The 26,862-nt window shown below is 35.1% G+C and overlaps 1 protein-coding gene across 2 annotated transcripts in view; it reads left to right on the forward strand.

Moving 5' to 3' along the window:
* The first annotated feature begins 6,524 nt into the window (after window positions 1–6,524).
* LOC131052100 (multiple organellar RNA editing factor 8, chloroplastic/mitochondrial) overlaps window positions 6,525–26,862 on the forward strand; it is an 85,497-nt gene continuing 65,159 nt past the window's right edge. Inside the window, exons 1-4 of one of the 2 annotated variants that reach the window (XM_059211093.1) lie at window positions 6,525–7,093; window positions 7,447–7,544; window positions 7,643–7,708; window positions 25,377–25,649. In XM_059211093.1, the coding sequence (XP_059067076.1) occupies window positions 6,693–7,093; window positions 7,447–7,544; window positions 7,643–7,708; window positions 25,377–25,642 (831 nt within the window). In that variant the 5' untranslated portion in view covers window positions 6,525–6,692 and the 3' untranslated portion in view covers window positions 25,643–25,649. Of the gene's footprint in view, window positions 7,094–7,446; window positions 7,545–7,642; window positions 7,709–25,376; window positions 25,934–26,862 lie in introns of those variants that run through there. The other variant, XM_057986689.2, reaches the window with a different exon arrangement.

A 26,862-nucleotide genomic window follows, 5' to 3' on the forward strand; every position in this document is an offset into this window, starting at 1 on the left:
AACATTCGTCCAATATTTGTGCTTTATCTCCATGAAATCTTCATCAAGAAGTACTTCCATAATCCGTATGAAGACATCATCATTGAATTTGAAGAGGTTATTCATTCTTTTCTCATTAATTTTACCCATAAATGCTAATTCTTGTCGAGGTGTCATGAAGGAAAAGATAGCCTCCATCGTGACTTGCCTTGACCACCCATCCTCAAATGTGGGCTCCAAATAACCATCTACATGTTTTATTACCTACTCAACCCTTGTTATATCAATTCATTGCCACTTCTTTCTAGTAAAATCTTTTTAAAATGGCGGCGTACCACCTCATCTCACAAATCAAGCTCCAGATTATGAAGATCTTCCACTGTACACTTCATCCCATCATCTTGCACTACCCATTTAGACAACCTATTTGTCACATCGTTCCCTAATCTCCTCACATGCCCAATTTTAAAATATTCAATGGTTTCTAAATTTTGCTCAGTAATGGGTATAAATTTGTTCAACTTCCAAGCATTTATTTCACCTTTCTTTAAATCATTTATAATAATAAATGAATCTCCCTCTAGGTAAATTTTTTAAAGGCTTCTTTTTTCCCCCATTTTCAGAGCTTCAATAACTGCCTAAGCCTTAGCTTTGTTGTTCATTGTAAAGCCTGCCAAAATACCCTAGAGAAACTAACCAACTAAACAAAGAAATAGAGACACATTTTTATTTTTAAGTAACTAATACAACACATGTAATTAAAGAAACATGTACAATTAGTTAAGTATGACTATATGAACATAAATACACAAGCAAAAATAACTTAAATCACATAGATTCACATTCCATAGGGTATCCGATGTCATTACTTAACATAACATTAAGAACATAAACAACATCATATAACTACCACATATTTTCCTACATTAATCATAATATTCATTTCTACTAAGATAATAGGAAAGTAACCATTTAACTAAACCATTATGCTCTCGTGAAATATAACCCATTAACAATATCCATTTCCCATGCTATCACTTGCTCATGAATTTAAGATGTAGTAATGCTACTAATAAGAAAGGTTCATTTTAATGTTCCTACTCAATAATCTCAACCATTAGACATCCATAACAACTCTAAGCATTATCATTAACCATTTCTCAATAGAGACAACCACATCAATCCTTACATATTATGTAACTCCTATTATAATTAATACAAATAACATCAATTACTCCTACATGAAACCATAATCTCTAATTACAGGAATCATTATCCCAATTACATAACATGTCTTACTCAAAGGATCATAACCTATATACAATATCTATTCCAATAATGAATCAGAGCCTCAAGATACATTATTAATATCTAAAGTACAAGAGATTATAATGACATTTTCCAATCACATAGATACATGATAAACTGCTCAAAGAATCCAAGAACAAGATAAAGAATCTTCAACCATGCACATGAACATCCAACGAAGAGAAAATCCCAAAGGAAGAAGGCATCAAAGCACCCAACCATGTAGAACCAATAAGGTCCATCCCCCATGCTTCAAAGAATGACACGAGGTCCTACACACACTCTAAGCCTAGGCTGACATCTAACAACCAAATGACATAAACATAACTGAAGACTAGCCACAAAACATATCCAAATCCACAACATAAGGCTCAAACATAAAGCACAAAGACACTAGGGACTACCATCAAGAAAAGCTTAAGGTACCAGGACACATATAAGGGAGAGTGTCATTACATGCTATCACAATAGAAATGGGAGTTCCTGGGGTCTCTTGCTTCGACACCCTTGATACCCATACAAAATCGTCTTGAAACCTTTTAGAGAATCAAGGGAGTCCGGTCATGCCTACCTAAGGCCTTCCCAATCTCATCCCAAGCCTATACTACCACTCTAGGCCATGAGTGGGGCACCAAAAATCATTTCATTATCTTATTAATGTGAAAACCTACTACCCAGCCCATCTAGATTAATTATTTAAGATTATCACTTCTTTACAAAATAACTTCTAATGAGGTTTCTTGGCGGTCTAGACCCCGACACCCAACACAAGGGATTTCTTGGTGATCTCTCTCTCACAACCTCAACACCCACTTGGAAGCCCACTCCCCCTATCATGTTCGTAAACCTTGGGAATAACATACAATATTCATGCAAATACGACTATTCCAAAGAAATCACATAATATCCATCCAAAGGATCCATATCTGAATAGAACCATAAACACATCTGATTCATAATACCATAATGAAGTATTATCATGTAACAAACATCCAACCAAGAGCCATAAACCTTATTTAAGGTATAATTCCAAATACGATTACCAACAATCACTGCGAGATACACAATTTCTCCAAAAGCCATAAATATAGATTGTGAAAATGACTCAAAAAATCATCAACAGTACAAAATCTATACACAAAACTGTGGCACCTTTACACCAAACTTTGACGCATAAATTAACTAAAACGACACATTTAAACAATAATTTAGTGCATATCTTACCCAATTTAGTGCATCTAGATAACAGACCAGGGCATTCATAGGACAATACAACACATATAAACAATAGGATGGGGCATACGATGCCCAATTTAGCACATATACAAAATACAGTAGTGCATAACAAAGTATAATAGCGCATATAACAAATAGTTTAGCACATTCGATAACCAGGGTACCACATTTACAACAAAGGATAAAATATTGTCTCAGATGCAAAGAAAAGTAAATGAAAAGTCCAAAATCAACTCAAAAGCAAATATGACATCAACATGAGGTTTCAAGGGTGTAATTCAATCCAAAATGAGAGAGTACAACATAAGATAAATATCAATATATCAAGACAAATAAACAACTTCCCGACACTGCACAAAAACTTACTCATGACAACACCAATAACGAGAATCATACATAGGAGTTCAATACAACTAATATCCATCAAGAAAGCGAATCCAAAATATCCTAGCCAAAAGATCAAGGCAATATATGACAATAATAAACTAAAGGTTTCATTACCAACAACCCAAAATAAGGTAACCAAAGCCACATAAATAAAGATCCACAACAACTGTATTATGCATAGGAACAATCTCACAACACACAACAACCATAAAATTCCTTTCCATAGACACAATGAAGACAATCTTTTCAAAATCAAAATGCATAAGAAAGTTGAGATCACTGACCTAGAAATGAAGAAATGGACAAAGGAAAATTGAAAGAGAATTCTGAAGTTGCCAACCAAAATCCAACAAACTCTCCCCATGCAACACATCAACAAAGAAAATCCAAAACCAAGCTCCAATCCTCAAGCATTCACAGAAAAATCCATCTGAAAACCAAGTTTAGAAAATACAATAATTTCCAACCACGAGAACCATACAACAATATAAAAAAATCTCTATTTAAAATAATCATAATAATGATATCTCCTCACAACCAAAATTAAAATGATAAAAATAATATTATCGTTACCAACTCTTTCACAATAATCGAGAGAAAATAATTAAAATAAACAATAATCTCCAATTACAATTCCCAAAGACCAATAGTAAAATGGAGTAAGTAAATAAATAAATAAACAAATGAATAAATAATTGAATAATATTATCTTACAATCAAAAGTCCCAAAATGACCAATCATAATGAGGGGTAAGTAAGTAAACAATTAAACACATAGATAAACAATAAAGCAAATAATCAAATAATCAAAACAATAAATAATTAAATAAACAATAAATAAATAATAAATAAATAAACCAACAATAAGTAAACAATAAATAAATAAAACCATAAATGCACAAATAAGCATAAATACTTAATCAATATAATTTCATCGAATAATCATCAATTAATTATAAGTCTCCCAAAATAAATATATATTTATATTTATTCATATCTACCATCATTTAATAATTCACAACAATGAGTTATACATAATAATTAATACATTTTTACAACTCCAAATAACCAATAAAATAAATAATCAAATTCATATATAATCATAAATACTTGAATAATATAATTTAAACTCAATACCATTAATATCTCCCACATACAAATATAATATAATATTTTTACAATATAATAATCCATGAAATAATACCATTACCTTAATAATATAGGACTTGCAATCTTCCCACATGAATAATTAATTACTCACACACAAAGCTATGCACAACAATATATACTATCACCTCAATCATAAATTAACAATCAAACGAGGAGCACAAAAGGACCCAACAAGACAACCAAGACTTAAACACTAAAACTGACAAGACATCAACTAAGCCTAGGGTGTGATAAGACCTTATGCCATCTCCAATCAACTTGCCACTAGGATTAGAGACACACTCAGACCTATGAAACTAGGTGGAGTTGATGTCTAGTACTTGCATCTTGCGAAACACCACATGTCTATACAATAACATATATACTTGCATATATCATAGATAATCAAATAGGTGAAAGAGAGTTGTGACATCATACCCTACTCATAAATAAGTGGTATAACATCATCACTTTCAAGTTCACAATAGTAATACAATCATGGCAACCACAACATCACTAATAACCTCAACATATCCAATATGAGCATGAAGTAGGGTTAACACATAACATGATATCATCATCCACATAAAACCATAATGTATTAGTTGTCAATATGAAATGTCTAGCACAAGATAAATCGTTATAAGAAATAAACATGAACCACATGTCCTAAATGGCGAAATACTCACAAGGCTAATTATAAACCTAACTTCAATAATTAAACCAAAGCATAGAGTTAGCATTGCCATAGTAATCACAATGAATCCACTAATGTCAAAGAGAATATCAATATAAAGAATGAAACAAGAGGCATCAAGGACATGAACAAGTCCATAAGTATCTATCACATCCTATCATAAAGCATGAATCAGGGAGAGGCACCGCATTCATTCCCTCAACAAGCTTCAAGGAACTAAAAGCTACAATGTTGTCCTCCCAATCTCTCGCCACAACCCAATCCCCAACAATCTTGGGTTGCCTTTTGAGGCCTTGTCAAAGTTTATCTTATACCAACCTTCCCTTGGTTTAGTCCACTCCACCACCTTCTTTTGATAATCCTTCAGATTAACCTGAATATGCCCATTAATAGGCCAAACTTGAAACAATCTTAGTGAAAGACAAATGAAGTATAAAATAGTCTAATAAATACAAAATAACTCATCCTAATTGCCCCTCTTAGGACAAAACCTCCCTAAATGTTAAAAAATTCCTATACTAAAGGCTAAAAAGATTGACAATATTTTTTAAAATAAAATAAAAAACCTAAAAAAATCTTTTGTCTATAGGGCTTAACAAATAGGACTTTAATATCTTGAATGAAAGATTGTCATCATCCACTTAATTGTTCTAACTTGGTTAACTTTAAATTATTATTCTAATTGAACCCCTAATTATTGTCGAGAGACATTCTACAATGACAATAAAGGATATAACATAATGAGTTGAATATGTTAACAAAAAATCACATCTTTTATCTTAAATTTGGTATCTATTTAGATGTCAAAATATTAATATTTAACAATAAACATAATCTTTCAAGAGAATAAACAACACATTTAATTCAAATCTCCATTTATGTAGTAAATAAAATAGTTGCAAAGTAAATTAAAAAAATAACTTCTAGGTAGTTAAAATACCTCTAAATTGATATCTCTTGACATTTTTTAGATAGGTTTATTTCAAACATCTATACAACTTAAATAATTTTTTCACATTTCTATATAGATATGTAAGAGATTAGACAATTGATGGATAATATCTATAGAAGATGGACAAATAATATCTCTAAAAGATAGACAAATAATATAATGATGTGAAATTACAAAATTACCATTGAAAATCTAGTATTAATTTGATTTTAATACAAATCATTATAAAAACATGTCCTACAATTCAAATAATCAATACTATTTTTTAAATAAAATTTACAAACTAATGAGTAATATTTTAAAAATATTTTGATACTTCCATAAGCTTTAAGTTTATGCTCAAAATATTTTGTATATTCAATACTTTTCTTATTTAATGACAAAGTCCATGTTGTATGCATCTAAATAATATTACTCTTTAATTTTGGATAGCACAAGAGTAAAAACTTACACATTTCAAAGTTTTGCTTGATACTTACCTAAAGATGCCCTAATATCCGACTTAATATCCCAATAATCTTACACTTAAAGATACCCTAAAGATGCCCTAATATCCGTGCACTTAATATCCCAATAATCTTACACTTAAAGATACCCTAATTTACGTGCACTTAATATCCCAATAATCATACACTTAAAGATGCCCTAATATCCGTGTACATAATATCCCAATAATCATACACTTAAAGATGCCCTAATATCCGTGCACTTAATATCCGTGCACTTAAAATTGCGAATTCCTTGTACAAATATCCCAATAATCATAGACAAATGAACCAATTATAAAACAAAAGAAAGCTAATAACCCTAAATTCAGCAATATTCAAAACAGAGAGAATTCTAGAATATATTTCGAATGATAAAGTATTTTTATGATCGACCCTCTTAAACCCTCATCCATAAATATTGTTCTTCTGCATGCATGCCTGTGTAGGGTTTTAGTCTGTTGTAGCTACTTTGCAACTCAGTTTTCCTACAGAGAAAATGGTGGTACTGGTGCGGGCAGCCCTGTCATTGAGAGCAAGTCTCAATCTCTGTTCTTATAACAGGGTTTCGCTGTTAACAAACAGAGGTGTAAGCCTCAGGGGCTTAAGGATTTCTTCACATCCATCTGTAGGGTTTCGCAATGGACGCTTTCTTGGAGGGGTAACAATCCCGCAACCTGTCATTCTACCGGCACTGAGACGCTATGCAACAATACCCACTACATCGTCTGTGAACGATCCGTCGCCCAACTGGAGCAATCGTCCTCCGAAGGAGACGATTCTACTCGACGGCTGCGATTACGAGCACTGGCTCATTGTCATGGATCCCCCCGAGGGTAACCCCACCAGAGATGAGATTATTGATAGCTATATCAAGACGCTTGCACAGGTCGTGGGAAGGTGAGGACCTCTAATTTTACTGTTTTTTCTTTCCCAAAACAGATAGAATTGCTATTTTAATTTTTGTTTATTATGTGCAGAGGGGGTTTTCGATTTAGTGTTTGAGGCATTTATGCTTGTCATGTTTTATCTTGGGTATTGGGGAACAAGCATAGGTTTGACTATGTAATTGCAGCAAAGATAAAATCTTCGGTGTTGGGAATCTCCATAGTTCTGGCTATGTAGGTGCAGAAGTGCAGCAAAGATAAATTCTTGGGTATTGAGAAACAAGCATAGGTTTGTTTGTGTAAGTGCAAGATAAAATGGGGCATTAATTTGATTTAAAATGGTTTCTGATTGTTTTGATTTTACAGCGAGGAGGAAGCTAGGATGAAAATGTACTCGGTTTCAACAAAGCATTATTTTGCTTTTGGCTGCCTGGTTTCAGAGGAACTGTCCTTCAAGATTAAGCGTATGCGTAGTTCTTGTATAATAGTAGCTATGTTTTTTTTTAAAATCTATTTTAGTTACCCAATGTAAATTTTAATGAGTTTTTGTCTTTAATTGCAGCTCTTCCTAATGTTCGCTGGGTGTTGCCTGATTCTTACTTGGATCCACGTATCAAGTCGTATGGAGGTAAGAATGTTGTCCAAAACTGTAAGGTTTATATTGTGGTCGACGACTTACTCTTTAATCATGTGTAATGGTGACTTATTATAGATCTTCCTAGACACATGGTGCATTTGGAATATTTTCCAATGATTTTGATGTTGAATGCTTGATTGGCTCATTGATTGGCTCATGTAGTATTATGTGGATTGGGTTTAACTTTGTTTAGGTAATTTTTTTTTTCTTTTTTATAGCATAAGAAACAATGACATTGCTGAAAATTTATATATTGAGAGTTCAACTAACAATTTTGCAGAGGATAATACTTCCCAAGTCAAAATGATTTCCATACTCATCACCATAATAATGCTATATCTCACTTCTATTTTTGAAAAAACTGATAATTGAACTTGGGTGCGAACGACATCAGCTTCACGAACTCCACCGTCTGTTTAATGTTAGAGGGAGGAAGGCGTTGCCAAAACCCTTCTCTTAAATTTAATGCAAACACCGGTGGACTTCCAGCTGGTAACAGACCGCTGAAGCACAGGTAATCCCCCACACAAATACACTTCAAATGAGAACAAATCATTTCATCAAAATATTGAGGGAGCGAGTATGGACGTATTCTTGCAAATTCTTTCCAGTTCCAAATCAACTCATCTTCCTCGTCCGGAAACAACTCCCAGATAACAATACCCTTCTGGCCAACTGATGATTTCCAATTATTAAACATTGCTGGCACTGGCGGCATTGCCATTGCCATTGCCAAAGGATGATTTCCAGCATACCATGGTTGAGCTTGGCTACTCCAGGCTCCAGGGATGTTGACTGCAGACGGCTCCTCCTGAAAGGTTGTCACCACAAGAACGGACGATCCATATGAAACCATAGAAAAATAGTGCAAATACAGATTTTGAAAAATAGATAGATTATACAGATGCATTTCATGAACCATTTGGATGGGTAATGGAGCTACTGTAACAGAGCTAATGAAACCCTCATCTTGGATTTTATAACCGATTATACTCGCAGGCGTTATTCCCTTCCAGAAAAGAACACCATTGCATTCAATCATTTCATTATCAAATATATCAGATCTCTTTCTCCTGCAAACTGAAACTTAGTCGTCCATGAATGTTGAAAATAGTGATAGATATCGAAAGAAAATTTTGCAGAGTTTGACCAAACTACCAAATAGGGCTCTTTGTTTTTTCCTTGCACAATATGGACAAATTTGTTAGTCAAATCCATATCTATCTCTGCGTAAGATCTCAGAAGTGGATTGCAAACATTTAATTGTCCCATTGGAGTTTCTCGAAAGAGCATTAACCCCTGCCCTGCCATTGATAAATCTCTTAAAGAAATGAGGGGGGTAGAGTCTTCTATTTCTGTGTTGTAGTGTTTCAAAGCAAATAATTGAGGATCTGGGAGAAAAGAGAGAGAGAGCTCTCTCCATTTTAGCGTGGGGAAGCAATAGGCCACACAGTTCCAATTCCCATTCTCTTCTCGACCACAGATAAGAAGCCATGGATTTTGGGTTGGCAATGAAGACAGAAAGCCCTGAGAAGACAAAATACAATTCCATTCCTTACATACTGTCAAAGAGCTGCAAATTGATTCAAATGGAAGCATTGCAAATATCATCTCCTTCATTTCCTGAGGCAGCTTAGATATACTACACTCCTCTCCATCTCTTTCAATTGTTGTAATAGATTCCTGCTCTATTTCTTTCAACTCTCTCGATTCTCTCATTCCTTTACTTGGTGTAACAGATTTTTGCTCTATTTCTTTTGAATCTCTCTCCATTTCAATCGCTGTAACAGATTCTTGCTCCATTTCTTTTGAATTTCCTTCCATTTCTGAGTTCTGGACCTTCCCAACCACTAATGGCTTATATTCTTAGAACCCTTGATTACAAAAGTATATCTTTTTTAACTTTGTTTAGGTAATGGTTCTCATGGTGGAACTTCTTTTCGTGCAGTCCGCTGCAACGATTTGAATGCATAATATTTGTATTTTTTAAGCTTTAATCCACTGGTGATTTGTATTTGATGGCACTAGCCATCCAACATTCGGGATGTATTATGGGGGCATCATGAAGAGCATGTTCAATCCATCACATGGCCTCCGATCACACTTTTCAAGACCATTTGCCTCTTGATGCTTTTTTCCCACTTTGATAACAGTTCCAAGCAGTCTTCCACGGGGACGCGTCCCCCCCCTTTTTTGGCCGCATCTCCGAGACGGGGACATCTCCGGGACGGGGGATGGGGATGCGATGTTCCCCGCTGTCCCGCCACCGCCACCCAAGTGCCGTTGGAGACGTCTCCGTGTTTCCCAAGGAGACATGGAGATGCCTCCACGTCTCCTTGGGAGATGTTGGGGCGTCTCCCTGTCCTTCGAGAGGCATTCAAACGTCTCTCAAGGGATGGGGAGACGCCATGACATCTCTTGTCGCCTTCACGTATATGCAATGGGGAGACTAGAACACGCAAGGGGCGATGCCCTTTGACCCCAACTTGGGGGCGCTGCCCCCAAACACCCGTTGAAAAATATAGGGGGAAACCGCGTCGATAGAAGTAGGGAAAATCTAACCTCCGAGTCTGATTAGGCTCCATATAACAACACAACTTAGAAATCTTGGTATTTAGATTTAGTATTTCAAATTTCCTATAAGTCCCATTTGAAATGTAATTCTTATACTGTAATACTGTCATACATCTTTTCAAAACTAGTTTTTCAAGTACTATATGTATATGTATATGTATAACTATATCAGCACCACCACCCCACCACCCCTCGACGCCGTCCCCCGCCGTCCCCAAACTTAGGCCCTTGGTCTCCCCTCCCGGAAACACGTCCCTGCGTCCCCCTGTCCCCAACACCCGTGGAACACTGGTTCCAAGTTTATAAGAGGAGTTTGTGTCTCCTCTGTGCAATGAATTACAGCAGAAACAAGTCCTACAGTCATATATTGAAAGCAAACTGTAATTTCCTGCAGGGCTTCAAGCTGAGCTCTCTTATCCTTAAGACAGTCTTGTAGGAGACCCGTCTGGAATCCTATCAACATGCCCTACTTTGGCCGAGAGAACTGCGAGCACGTTAGCCTGTAGCTTTTCAAGACCATTTATCTCTTGACATTTTTCTTCTGCACTAATAACAATTCCAAGTTTATAAGAGGAGTTTGTCTCCCCTGGGCAATGAATAACAGCAGAAAAGTCCTGTAGTCATATATTTGATAGAAACTATGTCTAGTTCATCATATAGAAGGAAGCAAAACAAATGCAATCAAAGAAATCCCAATTTCTAATAAATTTGCCTCTCACTAGATGCTGTATAAGTGTTTTAGTATTCCAATATATTGGTCTTGCACAAATTGTGAGATTTGATCTTGCCTCACAGAATTGACAGCACCGACAGTAGTATAACAACAATAAATATATTATGGTTCAGATTCATAGCTAATTATATAAGTTATACAACAGTTAATGACACACTGATAACAATAATTTGAATTTGTGATTTCATTTTCAAACTCTAAACTCAAAGTCTCAAACTTCAAAATTTTCTATATGGTAATAGAGGCAGTTATTATTGTTAGTTGTAAAAGAGATTACAGGTGCAATGGTCATGGTCTGGTACAGTACGGTATTGTGTGAGAAGTGCAGACAAACAGTTTTTTGGGAATGTGGTTGGTGTGCAGGTTTCTGCGGACATTGTTCAGCATCATTTTAATAGTGTCAGTTATGTTGCTGCTATTATACTGCTTTCTATTAACTTGTGGAAATTTGATTCTCTCTCGCTCCGTCTATTTATCTATATATATATAGGTGTCACCCCGTTGCCCCCAACAAATGGCCCTTGGACTGCTGTCCCTGAAATGCATCCCCTGCCGTCCCACCATACCTGTCCTCAAAATGTCCTGGAACATAGCACTTATTTGAAATTTAATTACTAAAAGACAAATAAAATAAAATTATACGAGTGAATTAAAGTATATAATTATAGGGATTTGTGAATAAGTTGTTTTGTAAGTTGCAAGGAATGAGAACATAAATGAGGGCATAAGAATGGAAGGATTGATCATAGCAGCAGGACTGCAAGCATAACGTGTTAGGTATGCAGTGATTGTGATTATGTTCCTCATCCATGCATATGTTGACTAAATATTCAGCCAGGCATGCACCATGGTACATCTTAAATACTAGATAGAGTATGTCCAATGCCATAGTGGTGGAGGCAGCAAATACTTGGTTGTATTGGTCAAAAAGAAAATCAATTGAAGGCTTCAAGGAAGCAACCAATGCTCAATACTTTTCTAAATGGTTTCGATTTTATAGGAAAAAACATTAGAGTAGGAAAAATAAGAAGTGGAATTGGAATAAACTTAGAATAATTTTAAGGAACTCTAGAAATATCTTTGATTCTTTTATTAAGTTATTGAGCCTAGAATTGGTTTAGCTTCTGATATGCGGGTATTGTCACCTTTTTTTTGGGTTTGAGTTTGTCCTAGGTTACTCCATACAAAAATGTATAAAAATCTGAAATATACACACAAATTTGCATCAGTAATTAAGTTTAGCTTATAAAACTACATAACATCATATAATAGATAAAACCACCATAAAATAAAATTAAAAAATACTGCAATGTCAATTAGTCAAACTCGAATGTCATGTTATATATTAAAATTAAAAGTAATAATGTCAAGTGTCAACAACTATCCATCATTGATCAGGCATCAGTGCCATGTGGGTCTTTTGAAATATCATGATCACCATCCATATTAGATGGTGAAGGTTCTAGAATATTAGAAGAATCACAAATGGTGCCATTGGTACCGACACTGTCATGCATGTTAGCTATTGTCCCCAACATTAAGTGCAACAAGCTGGGGAGTGGTGCATCTAAGTCATCATGCTTTGGTGTGATATCCCACTTCCTTATGGCCCCTTCTAGCCACTTTGTGTGAAAGGAGGTGCAAGTTGGAATGCACACACAGTAAATCCTTTGCCTTTTTTGAGGGTAGTTGGGTATCTTTATTGAAAATGAATTGGCAACTTGTTAAGTCAAAATTAGAGGGTATAAAAAAAAAATAAATTAAATCATAAATTGAAACTTAAAAGATAAAAAAATATCTTTTCTAAAACTTGTGATAAAGTTTTTGATTGCAAGAGGTTGCAGGCATGTGAATGATTGGTCATGAAATTAACATTAAACTTGTCTTGAAGAATATCGATATGCCATTGTAGTGTACAAAATACATGAACATGAGTCTAATTGCATCTCACATATCCAGATTAATGAAGAGTATACAAAGCTCTAGCTTGTAGCCTTGGTTGACTTCAAGATCTTTATATGGGGTAATCTTTTTCAACACAAAAAGAATCTCAACAGTAAATTTTTTGACCCACCCAATACAAAGGCGAGAAGATGTAGCAAGGTATACATAGCATTTCATCTCTCTTCAATAATTTTGTGTAGTTGTTCAGAGAGTTTCTTTACGATCAAACTCTTTTACATTTATGATCGCCTTTGTCTTCTCAACCATTGAGTCAAAGCCATCACATATCTCTCCCAAATAAGGCTATACATGTTGATATAATGGATCATATTCAAAATGTGCTAGATTGACTTCATATATAACAATTTGATTTGATGACCATGTTAAAGAGTGACTTTCAAACTCTCACAAGTTGTTTTAAGATAACTGTGTTGGAGACAAAATGGGTCTCAATAGCCCATTCATTAGAAATTAAAAAAAAGATTTTTAACTTCTAAAAATAGAAAATTTAAGCCTACTTAAAAAAACAAAATGTAAAGTGAAACGCATGTAATTTTTTTGCATAGATAAGCTGATTTTTAATATTAGTAATAGGAAAAATATTACATACGGATTGATATTCAAGTCTTTGTATTGAGTATCCATATTTATAGATTGTAAATTGAACTCAAAAATCAATGAGTAGAATGAAAAAACATTTCAACCATGAAAGTTCGTAAGAGTACTAAATCTATTTCCAAGTCTTTGTATTGAATATCCATATTTATAGATTGTAAATTGAACTCAAAACTAGCTCCATCAATGAGTATAATGAAAAAACATTTCAACCATGAAAGTTCGTAAGAGTACTAAATCTATATCCTAATACTAGACGTATCATTACATTAAAGCCAAAAAAACAACAAAAAGACCATTTGACAGAGGGTTTTAACCCTCATTCTCATCCTTAGCTTGGTGTCGGCTCTTCAATCGAGGTCGTTGCTTGTTGCTCTTTCATCTTGTTTATGAATTTTGTCATTCACTTGGAGTCTGTGGTCGGCTCTATGTTAGTAATCCTTTTAAGAAACAAACATCCCTCAAGAACACGATGATGATGTTGCAGAATGGTGAGGGATTTGAAGTTTCTCACAAAGGGATGCCAAACCACTACAACTTTTGTTAGTTAACGATCATCTCGTTGCCAAAACAATCTCTAGATCACCAAGAAAATTTGTATGCATTAGCATGCTAAACAATTCTAGAATTTGGCCCTCAGGTTCTCTCAAATCTAGCAAGGAAGTCGCAAAGCAAAATATATCCATGTTTACACGTCACCTATCCTTTGCAATTAAAAATCCCTCACGGAGAACCATTTTAATAGCCTTTAGCATAAGATTGCTAGGTGCCAAAAAAACTGCATTGAGGCACCGATTTGTTACCTTCCCAAGAAAAGCCATCTGAGGGTGAGCACTCACCAACCTTACAGGGGTGTCCATTTCTGTTCCCAAACTTGTCTTATCAAAGTTTAGAATTTAGATGCCTAAAAAGACACCTCTTGGCCTTTTTTTAGACGATTAAAGATTCATACCCTCGAACTAGTTGAACTAGAGCGATGAACACTTGAAAGAAATATCACTTCAAATTAAAGAAAATCACATCGAAGTACATACAATCTAGATAAATTTAATACATACTCGATAGTTGGCTTTGACATGACTTGGGTTAAATTGGGTGTTGGCAGTACCAAACACATGTCACCTTTTGAAATGTATCGAGTGTCTAGGAAGGACGTAGTCTTGTAGAGACTTGCTTGAATTGGTAGTGAGAGGCAAGGAAATCTATACATAAGCCTTGGGAATGACAAAGTAACCATGCCAAAGGTAGGTTTTGAAAGCTAATGATGAGTACAACAATCTACTTGCCCAATTAATTTGGGAATATTGAAAATGATGATGCTACACCATTTGCTCCAAAGTTGGATAACAAGTTTGCATCCGAGTTGGCTTCCTTTTAGACATGGTCGACGATGTACATAGAAATTTGATTAAGACTAAGTAGGGGTTCATCTAAGATGGCTTGTAGATGCCAACTCAGAGTATATTTCTTTCACACGACATCGATAACCACTTTGGAATCATCCTCTATTTCCAAGTGGATAACCACATCACACATTGCCCCATCAAGATGGGGACCCCCCCTTTTTTTAAGGTTTTGCCTCCTCTAGGAGTAGTCTCTCTTTGCTCTTTTCTAGTGAATGGAGTGGAGTAGGTCATCAAGTGTTGCAAGAATGATTTGAAGATGGAGGACTCAAGATTGAACAAGCTAAGTAAAGTCATGTGAAATAGCTAAGTGAAGAGTCATTCATAAGGTTGCATACCTTGTCCCAATTTGAGAGCAAAATTTTGTTAAGACCATGTACCTTGCTCACTCATTGGAGAGAATCTGCCTAAGTAACTTGACCCTGTACCTTGTTGGGGTTCTAGAGCGAAAAAATTTCACCAAGGTCATGTCATTGCTAAGGTCCTAGAGCGAATTTCCTCCATAGGTGTTTTTAATGGTCGGATTGATAATGTTTTCATATGGACATGTTGGAAAAATCAAGGTCAAAATCAACCAAGTGAAAGAGCGATTTTTAAGTCTTGTACTTGGAGAGGCCCTAGAGCGAACTCAAAGGTCATGTCCTTGCTAAGCATCCAGAGCGAATCCTTCTTCATATGATGTACCTTGTAGAAGATCAAGAGTGAATTTGTCCATGTTGAGACATGGACCAGCTAGGACTCGAACCTAGGACCTTCCATATGCTGTTGGAGTGCTCTACCATTGAGCTACTGGCCCCTCTTGGACTAGTCCATCGTTGGTCTGGGTGTGGCTTATTTCCAACACCAACACCCCCCCTTAAGCCACACCTCTTGTGTGCTTGGAGCTTCTAGCCTGGACCTGGCTCTGACACCATGTTGAGACATGGACCAGCTAGGAATCGAACCTAGGACCTTCCATATGCTGCTGGAGTGCTCTACCACTGAGCTATTGGCCCCTCTTGGACTAGTCCATCGTCGGTTCGGGTGTGGCTTATTTCCAACACCAACACCCCCCTTAAGCCACACCTCTTGTGTGCTTGGAGCTCCTAGCTTGGACCTGGCTTTGATACCATGTTGAGACATGGACCAGATAGGACTCGAACATAGGACCTTCCATACACTGCTGCCCCTCTTGGACTAGTCCATCGTCGGTTCGAGTGTGGCTAATTTCCAACACCAACAATCCAAGTGAAAATCAAGAGCGAATTTCACCTCCAAGTCTTGTCCTTGCCAAGGTCCAAGAGCGATTTTTATCTTCAAGGTCATGTCCTTCCAAAGGACATAGAGCAAAAATCTTTACCAAGCTCATGTCCTTCCAAGGGTTATGGAGCAAGATTTTATTTTAGGTCTTGTCCTTGCCGAGGTCAGAGAGCGAATTTCACCTTGTCCCTACCAAGGTGCTAGAGCGAATTATTTCCAATTGATGTACCTCTTGAAGGTCTTGGAGCAAATTGCAATACAAGGTCACGTACCTTAGAAAGGACATGGAGCAAATTTTTTATCCAAGTCATGTCCTTGTAAAGAACACAGCGAATTTCAATTTTGAGTCCCGTCCTTGGAAAGGACCTAGAGCGAAATACTTATCATAGAGTCTTGTCCTTTCTAAGGACATGGAGCAAACTTTTTACCTTGACCTTGTCCTTGCTAAGGTCCTAAAGCGAACTTGACCTTGTCCTTCCAAAGGACCTAGAGCGAACTTGTTTCAAGATGGCGTACCTTCCTAAGGTTCAAGAGCGAAAATTACCTTCAGGTCATGTCCTTCCAAAGTACATAGAGCGAACTTTTTACCTTGACCTTGTCCTTCCAAAGGACATTGAGCGAACTGATTTCAAGATTCATGTCCTTGCCAAGGACCTAAAGCGAAATTCCCAAAGAGAAGCATTTTGGCGACATAAACTTATTGAAATTATAATTACCAAGAGGGAAAGTTCTAATCTGTTAAGTCGGCCAGCATTAAGGAAGCAATTTATTTTTTGTTTTTATTAAACCAAGTCAGCCTAAAACACTAGAGTCACGACTCTACCCTAATCACATATATAAAGGGGATCAAATTAATCATTTTAACATCAATTCGAAACACAATTCCTCTCTCTAAAAGCGAATTTTGCCAGCAGATCAGCGAATTTCTCCAATTGAACAACGCACTTCTCCAATTGAACAACGAACTTCATCAAGCATCAGCAATTATAAAGGACGAATTTCATCATTGAATGCAGGTTTGGTCTTTTAAAAAAAAGGCGAATTTATCATTTGAAGATCAGGTTGAAGCAAATTTATTCAGCTAGGAGCCTACCATACAGCGAATTCACCTTGGACAGCCCAGATTTGCTTTAGACATCAGAATTGCATTCCAAATAGTGAATTCATTAGTTAAGCAAATCATCAAAATCAGAAGTAAGGATTGCATTCAAGATAAAAAATTAGGTCTGATTGGAGGCAGAATATCATAGTTCACTCAAGTTAGGATGCATGTATAGAGTTAGATCAGTCTTATTGAGCATTTGATTAGAGTCCTTAAAGTGTCGGATTGGTTTAAACTAGTATTTCATTAGTATTTCATCTTCATTCTAAGGTTTTGCAAGCCTAAAAGTCTATAATTTTCATAACCTTACCAAGACCTTAACTTGAACACTTTTAATAGTTGAATGATGGCAGCACGCAAGGCAAGTGGATCTACCTCCCGATAGGGTCTCATCAAAGAAGATCAGAAGAATGATGACTTGGAGACCAAAATTACATCCTGGTGGAGCAACATTGGAGATACAAACCTGGGGAACTTCAATGTAGTCGACTTTCCTCCTACAATTAGATGTCATGAATTAATGATTGAGTGTGCCAAGCACTATGATTCACATTCAAGGACAATTGTGGTGGAGGATGGAACCGTTCCTGCTTACCTATCAGAAAGAGCTATAAGTTAAAACAATATATGAATATGATCCCGATGCATGCTTATCAATCATCAAAAGAGTAGACCTCGCCTAAACAAGATACCTAATGGGCCACATGGAATTGACTTCCAAGAAGAATTCAGGGATTTGATCACCATGCTTTGCTGAGTTATCCAACAAACCGGATAGTACTACTTGAGATGATAAGACAATTGTTATCATGTACCAAGGCATTAAGGTATAAACATGGAGGTGTCATTACTAATTCTATCTCACTTGGGAATTCAATAGAAGTTTGCCCCTCCCTTCAAGTAGTTGAATGTGCCGAGCTAGAGTTATCTCTCTATTCGTTTACACCATTTGCTTCTAGAGATAAATTTGATCCCTATGGTAATGTAGAAGAAATGGTTGGAAGAAAACATAAGCATGTGTTTTAAGTAGAAGACTTTTGGATGAATGCACAAGATGACTTAGAGATAAAGAAGAAGATGCACTCCCAAATGCCTCTTGATCTCATCAGGAAATGCAAAGTCTATAGAGTGGTCGATCAAGCACAAGATAGTGGTAGGTATATCCAATCTACCTATGAGATGGAAGAAAAAGGAATAAAGATTAATTGGGATGAAAAGGAAGTCATGGATTTGAGGGAATTGATGAATCAAGTTTTAACTTGTGCACGTAGATGGGTAGATATTCAACATCAAAAATTGGACGAGCAAGATGTGACAATGACATTCAATTTGGAGACAAGGATTGAAGAAGAAGAAAGGGCAAGTGTAAGTGAGAGCACTTCTCATTCCAAAGGATCAAAGAGGAAGAATGAACAGAGAAAGGAGGAGACGCCCAAACACCCAAGAAGAAGCAAAAGACAAATTTTGATTAGCCTCTTAGTGCTTCTTCTAGGCATGAGAGAGATAAATCAAGGCAAGGATCAAAGGATAGATGAAGGCATGGTCCATGAAGTAGATGAATCAATGGAGTCAACAATACAAAATGATTGGAATGATAGACAAGATAAGGGAAAAAGGCCTCAAGAATCTTCAAATCCGGCCCTTCATATCCAAATTTGTGATGATGAGGAACAAGGAGATAATACTGAAGTAACTTCTCCTAGGAATGAGCCATTGCCGGAAGAAGTGCAAGTAAAAGAAGGGAGGTCTTCTATCCTTGACTGGCTCAAGGAAAGACTTGCCAAGGAGGCAATAGTGGAAGAAGAAGAACACGCATTTGGTTTGGAGTCTCTTCTAAATGGACCTCAAGAAGTCATTGAGAAGAAGAAAGCTTCAAAGATGTCTGAAGTAATAAGAGATGATACAGGCTCCAGGAAGATACAAATTGCCACTCCGGCAGTAGATAAATATGAGGATGAGATAATGGTAGATGAATATGATTTGGAGACATTTGACTTAAGTCCACTTTTTTCTGAGCAAGCCATGGAGGAAGCAATCGATTTAGTGAAGGTAGTCAATGAGAAGCTAAAGGCTAAAATAGAGAAGAACAAAAGGTTAGAAAAAGAGGTAAATGCATGGAGGAGTTATTTCGATCATTTCAAGGAACCACTAAGACAACATGATCCAACAATCACACGTCCACCAATGCTTCCTCATGAATCGATAAAATCATATGGAGAAGATAGCAAACTCAACACAACTTCTAGATACATGGGTCAATAAATCTTTCACAATGGTTAATGAATTTGTGATAAATATGATGAAAATACTTGGTAGAGCCATTCATGTTCTTGAGATAGTTCATAACCTCATGGTGACAGTTGATGCCTTCACTCATACCAAAGATGTCACCATCCCAGTATTGCAAGCAATAAGGAAAGTACCTAGACAAATGCTGGCACAAGAATGTGTAATTAGGAAGGAATCGACTCCTAATTTGTTACAGTGGTCTACTTTGCTTCAAATGAAGAAACTCCTTTTTGAAGATATTAGTAACAAATGTAATCAAGTTGAAGATATCGTCCATCCTATTCATGACAAGATAATTGAGGTGATGTGCATCATACTTGTTAAAAGGGCAGAAATTGAAGCAGATGTGGACATTCAAGAATTAGAGGACAGGATAAAAGTCATCTTTCAGGGAGAAGGTGGATCGATCACAGAAAAATAGTTGGATCATATGCATACCACTATGTTCCTTATTGATAAGACAAAAGAACTTGAGCATGGATGGGGATAAAACTTCTTGCAGCCTTTGATGAAGTAGTCCACCTAGAGGAATGGATGAAGAATCTACCTGAGATTCCAATTTCTGAAGTGGAGAGTATGATGTCTAGATTCATTGAATATGCTAGAAAGGAACGTGAGAAAGAGAATCGGATTCTAGAAGAAAGTTTGTTATGATCCCACTTGGCGTTCTATTTTCCCATTGGAGGATGCTTCCTCATTTTCCATGTTGGCACATGTTATCTTCTCATTGGTTGATTTAGGATGATGATTATCTTGATAGGGTTTTCATTTGTATCAAACCTTGATTAGGGTTTCGATAGCAAGATCTTGGTCTTTTATCTTTATTCGATCTCGACCCTTCATTGTATTTGAGAGTCTTATATAAACTCCACTCATTTCATTTGTAATGGTTAATAAGCAATGATAGCAATAGTAATAGCAATAGAATAGAAGAGAGAGTAATCGTGCTAGAATAGTGGCAAGAGAAAGACTTGAAGAATTGTTGTTGTTTGGCTATTGGATCAATAAAACATTGAAGTTATGGTGTTTTTGCTCAATCCTTGAAGCCTATTGCATGGTTCTTTTATCTTCTTAAGCCTATCTTTGATGTTAGTTTTAGTGTTTAGATTGAATGATAGCATGTTGCACTTGATGTATTGTGAAACTCGTTATCCATACCACTAGCTTCTTGCTGAGTGTAAGTGAGCCTTGTGTGGTCAACTAGAACTCTTAAATTTGTTTAAGTTCGATTATTGCTCAACCATTGACATGCATTCAACTACTGGTGTCTATGATTAGTAGTAATTTGAAAATTTCCAAACATCCGTAGAAGATTGCACTAGTTCTAGTGGAGTTATTCATGTATGGCAATGCTATAACTAGTTAAGTTTTACTTGTGTCATTCTTCATCCATTAGTTCTTAGGATAGTTTAGAACTTCTCTAAACCCTATCTTTTGCCATTTTTGATAACCATTTAGTAGTGTTAGTGTAATGTCCCCTCTTAGATTTAAGCCCATTTTAACCATAATTAATCCATCCCCACATACTTATTGACTATAACCGGAATTCAATAACATAATCTTCTTCTTGATATGAAATTGATAATTCAATCAAATTTATAATCTCACATTTATTTGTTCATTCAAATTACTGTTGCTATATAAATATATATATTTAAGTTCAGATAGTATTACATTTTGTGGTTTTACTGTAGAGTAGTTTCTAAAGATATTTTATTAATTATAATTATTATATTAATATCTACTATTGTATCAATATCCATATTTATACACCCTTCCTTAATTCTTATCAGATTTGAGTATATATATATATTTATAAATAAATAAATGAATTAATTATACCAATAATTTATGTATTTGTTAATTACTTATTCTATAGATTATTAATATTACTACTGCTTTTAAAATATTAATTATTAATGATATATTTAATGGTTGGTAAAGACAGACAGATCTGACATGTGTCAGATCTGGTCTGCCCATATGTATATAATTTGAAATGTAACTCATACGTATTACTATTAAATTCTGCATACAGACATCGTATCGGGTTTCATATATTAGGCATACGTATCGTCACATCCTCTATGCATACCACCTAGAACCAAGATGTAACTGGCTGGAACTTCATAACAGTTCTGAACTGATCTGATGAGATTAACTATACTAATGCCCAATTGTCTGCATGTCCTGCATATTCGTACCCCTTTTTTGACGGAGTGGATTGATGGCCTTCTTGTATCTTGCAAGTAGAAAGGGACGCACTTCTTCACATGCGATGAGACACCTTCTTCATAACAGATCATGCCTTTTGGTTTATCGATTTAGTTAGTAGTGCAATCGCTGCCAATTATCATTAATAACTATTGTTTGATTGTAATAACCCTTGTGCCATTTCGAATTATTGATTCAATTAAATCGATGCCTCAATAATATCAATCCTTTCTTATTGATAATTGAATAATTATTCAACTGCTGCCATCTAATCATAGTCGTTTAGGCTTGATAAATTATTATAGATAACTAATTGTACTTATGTCATTGTTGTCCGAGGCATAGAAATTGATAGATGTGGTTGACTAGTCTTCATCGTCTTATTTCCCAAACAATTGCTGATTGTATGTAGTCACAGCTTCTCATACTTTATGAACTGATCGGACTACGTGATGTTTCCCTTGTATGTTGTTTGTCACAGTTTATCAAATTCCCGAATAGAGGTGTGCGTCATTGTTCCTTAGCATGTTGCACTATGCTTTGGATCATGCCCTGTTAATATTTTGATAATCCCCTGAAAGAGTAGAGATCCGTTCCAAGCCTCCGATTGCTCTCTTAGGCTTATTGTTATGTCTTAGTCTTTGTTCTATGATCATGCTTATGCATCCATAATATATCTTGAGAATATCGATCATCGGTTAGTGTTTATTTTATTTGACTATTTGAAAGATATTATTAGTAATAAATATTGATAATAATATTTAATTAAATAAATAATTATTTGTTGGTATTATATATATTAAATAATATTAATAATTACTTAATTTAGTATATGTATCTATGATGATCAAGGAGGGGACATGACAGTCCACCCTTCTTGAAATTGCTTGTCCTCAAGCAATTGATAATTCTCTCTCAACTGAGACATCTCCTAATAAAGTACAAGGTATACATATGTATAATGACATGAAGCACACATGAAGTATACACACAATATATTTAGTATGCAAGAATACATGCAAGGAGTGAAGCATGAGGCATTAAAAGTATGTAAGACATGGAGGGTATGAAGTAATACACACGAAGTCATGTAAATACATGCAAAGGCTTGAAGTATACATGGAAGTCTTGAAGCATAGACAAAAGTAATGCTTGTAGTAATATTCACAAATACTCATAAGATATGAAGTGTACACATCACATGGGGGTGCAAAGCATGTATAAACACTCCATGCACAAACCCAATACATCAAGCATACACATGAATACATAAGACCTCATTCATACATATGGATACACATAAGATGTAAACACAAAGCACATAAGGCAAGAAGCATCTACATAAAACATGGAGTATACGCATGAATATACACAAGGTGTGAAGCATAGTGAATACGATTAAGGCATGCAACATACAAGTGAAATACATGTAACACATGAATCATGTAGTACATAAGTTATGAAGCCCATAAAGTATGAAGCATGCACACAAATTCTCTTAAGTCACGAAGCATATATGTGAATGTATGTGGTTATAAGAGAGACACTTATGTATAACAAGCATACTCTAGATAGGAAGCAATTGCATGTAAAGTATACTTGAGATCTATACTTAGAGAATGCACATGAGGTCAACATTCTGAAAAAACATCAATCATGAAGTAATTATGTTTAAGATATGAAGCATTTGTGAAAGGAATATAAATTGCACATGGAATAACACGTTGAAAACATATCAATCATGATGCAAAGCATATTCAAGACATAAAGCATGTGTTAGGAAGGTGTGTGCGTGACACAGTCATGCTGAAAATGTGACGAACATGGAGCAATCACATACAATACAATACAAGTATACATGTACGCATACAATGGAGCAAACATATTGAAGACATAGTAGACACATAATTATCCACAAATTAAGAAGAGTATATATATATTTAAGAGAAACATACATAAGGCACACAAATACACTTAAATACATTTCAGACATGTGGCGCAAACACCTAAGTATAAACATAAAGTATGAAATAGTACGCATGTAAACATAAGGTAATATACATAAGGCACGGAGCATAGATATGTAATGTCCCCTACTAGGTTTAGGCAAGTTTTAACCAGAATCAATCCATCTTAACATACTTATGACTTAAACTACATTGACTAGGAGACATAACCATCTTAACCTGAATTCAATCACATGAAGAGTATATATATATTTAAGAGAAACATACATAAGGCATGCGAATACACTTAAAGCATGAAGCAATTCACTTAAATACATATCAGACATGTAGCACAAACCCCTAAGTATATACATAAAGTATGAAATAGTACGCATGGAAACATAAGGTAATATACGTAAGGCATGGAGCATAGATGTGTAATGTCCCCTACTAGGTTTAGGCAAGTTTTAACCAGACATGTAGCGCAAACCCCTAAGTATATACATAAAGTATGAAATAGTACGCATGGAAACATAAGGTAATATACATAAGGCATGGAGCATAGATGTGTAATGTCCCCTACTAGGTTTAGGCAAGTTTTAACTAGAATTAATCCCCTATTAAGAATATACTAAACTGATTTTACTGAGTTAATAAATCTTAACTTATTTACTAATTTTGTTGTTATATCCTAGTATAGCAATTTCAATTGTTTTAGAAGTGAATGACCTTTTTAATATAGTCGTATCCTTTCTTTAAGGAATTGCAACACATGTTTGAAGTAAATCGTATCAATTCACAAACATATCTCTTCACAGAGTCATTTTGTAAGTAGTCTTTTCAAATTATGATTTTCTTATTTTTGTCCAGATGTGTTTACTAGCTATTCCAAATATGAGTTTTATTGGCCACGGTATCTTTTGAACTGGTCAACGTACCTTTGTTTGTTATTTTATCATATATATTATCTCCCTTTATGACAATCTATAAGCAAACTTACTATACTCAACAAGTTGCTTAATATCATTTCATGGTTGGAGCCATTGTACCATCACACGTTATTCCTTGCTCTAGGTTTTATTACTATTGTTGTATTCAATAATCTCTATGTTGTCCTTATGTTATTATGAGTGTGGGACTCATGTTTGTAGAAAGGATCTTAGCAATCTAAAACATACACTTCATATTAGATGGGATGTAAAAGTATAGCTCTCAAAACATTTATGAGTACTTATGAAACATGCAAACATTTATAAGTTATGTATATACAACATATACACATTTGGAAGTTTGAACATTGTGGCAAGCTATCACAAAACATCTTGGGGTATTTGTTATTCAAGGTTTTTGATTTGATTTGTACCTATATTTTAGGTTCTTCATCTCTAATTTTTTGATGAATCTTGCATATTTTATGAATATCAAAGTCATTACTGTCTTTAAATATTTAAATTGTCTACTTAATTGTTGTACTTTATCACATATTTAGCCTCTTATATAAATTTGTGGAAATATTTTTTTAATGTGTTTACTATGTAAGTTATTGATACTCTGATTATATCGGGCGTGGCTTATTTTTTTATTGTAATGTGATCATTAGGGGAGCCCTTCATTAATGGACAAGCAGTACCCTATGATCCTAAGTACCATGAGGAGTGGGTGAGGAACAATGCACGTTGCAATGAGAGACGATCTAATGACAGACCAAGAAACTTTGATCGGTCGAGGAATTTTGAGAGACGAAGGGAAATGAGGAATAATGCTTACCAGCGGCCACCACCCCCACCGCCATCACCAAGTAACATGGAACACCCAATACAAAGCAATGCACAACCTGGAAGTGGAAGTAATAAGAAAGGTGATTAAGATATAGAATCAACAACTTATAAACAACTTATAAACAACTTATAAACAATCTATTCATGTTAATCTGTGGAGGTGTCATGGAAATTTATGCTATCTGTTTAAGAATTTTGGAACACTTAGCTTATAATGCAACAAATTTATTCCATGTATTGGCAACATATTCCACTAGGAATTATCTAGGAAAATAACAAATCTAAATTACATGTAAATTCTATGGACTGTTTGAATTTATTTTTGTGGAATGTATTTTCCACTTTGTTATAATGAATTTGGCTCATAAGGTTAGATTTATGGATGTATTTACCATTGTTATCATGAATTGGCTTGGAAGGTAAATTTATGGATAAAAGTTTTCTAGTATTTAAGTATAATTTTTGTATGTCAACATGTATACTTTGGTAGTGTGAACTGTGTGTTGCTTCGAGTTAGATACACTTTTGTATGGGTCACTATGCTTTGGTAGTGTGATTTGTGTGTTACTTCGAGTTATATACACTTTTGTATGGGTCACTCTCTTGTTATGTTTGAGGGCTGAAATATTTGAATTCAAGAACTTGTGTTTATCTCTTCTAATTGTGAACAATCAAAATAAACTCACTTTTTAGGCCTTTAAAATTTCACGTGTCTCTAGCATAAAATTAAAGCCTCGCCATAGTGTAGCATGCAATTACCATTTTAAATGTTAGGTTTGTAGATGATGTTAAACTAGTACACCCCCCCAAAAAAAACCATATAGAAATGGGTTTGCTTGAAATTAAGGATGATTGCAAAGAATAAAATAATTAATGTTGTTATTGAGGTTCTTAAACTTCAACTCAACATTCATGAGGTAAATAAAATTTCATTCCATTTTATCAAGATAAATGGTCGTGATGAGGAAAATCATGATAAATGGTCGTCTTGAAACACTCAATGTGCTTTCATAGTGAGGTTTTCCAACAATTTAAGTAAGTTTTTAGAAATTGTTAGGGAAATGTGTTGTGTTCTACAAGATGGATTAAAGGGCACTTCTAGATCACAAAGCGATAAAGTAACTACGAAGATTTTATGATATTTTACACCCCAATATAATTTTGATTATGATTTATTTGATTCTTTCTTGATTAATTATGAAGGTGATTTATTTGATTCTTACTTGATTTGGTTGTATATTGAGAAATTAGTACATTCATATAGTGGTACTTTTTGCTGCATTGAGTAATTTGAATAAAAAGAGTATT

The sequence above is a fragment of the Cryptomeria japonica genome, chromosome 9 (genome assembly GCF_030272615.1).
Source record: "Cryptomeria japonica chromosome 9, Sugi_1.0, whole genome shotgun sequence".
In the NCBI taxonomy this organism is placed as follows: Eukaryota; Viridiplantae; Streptophyta; class Pinopsida; order Cupressales; family Cupressaceae; genus Cryptomeria; species Cryptomeria japonica.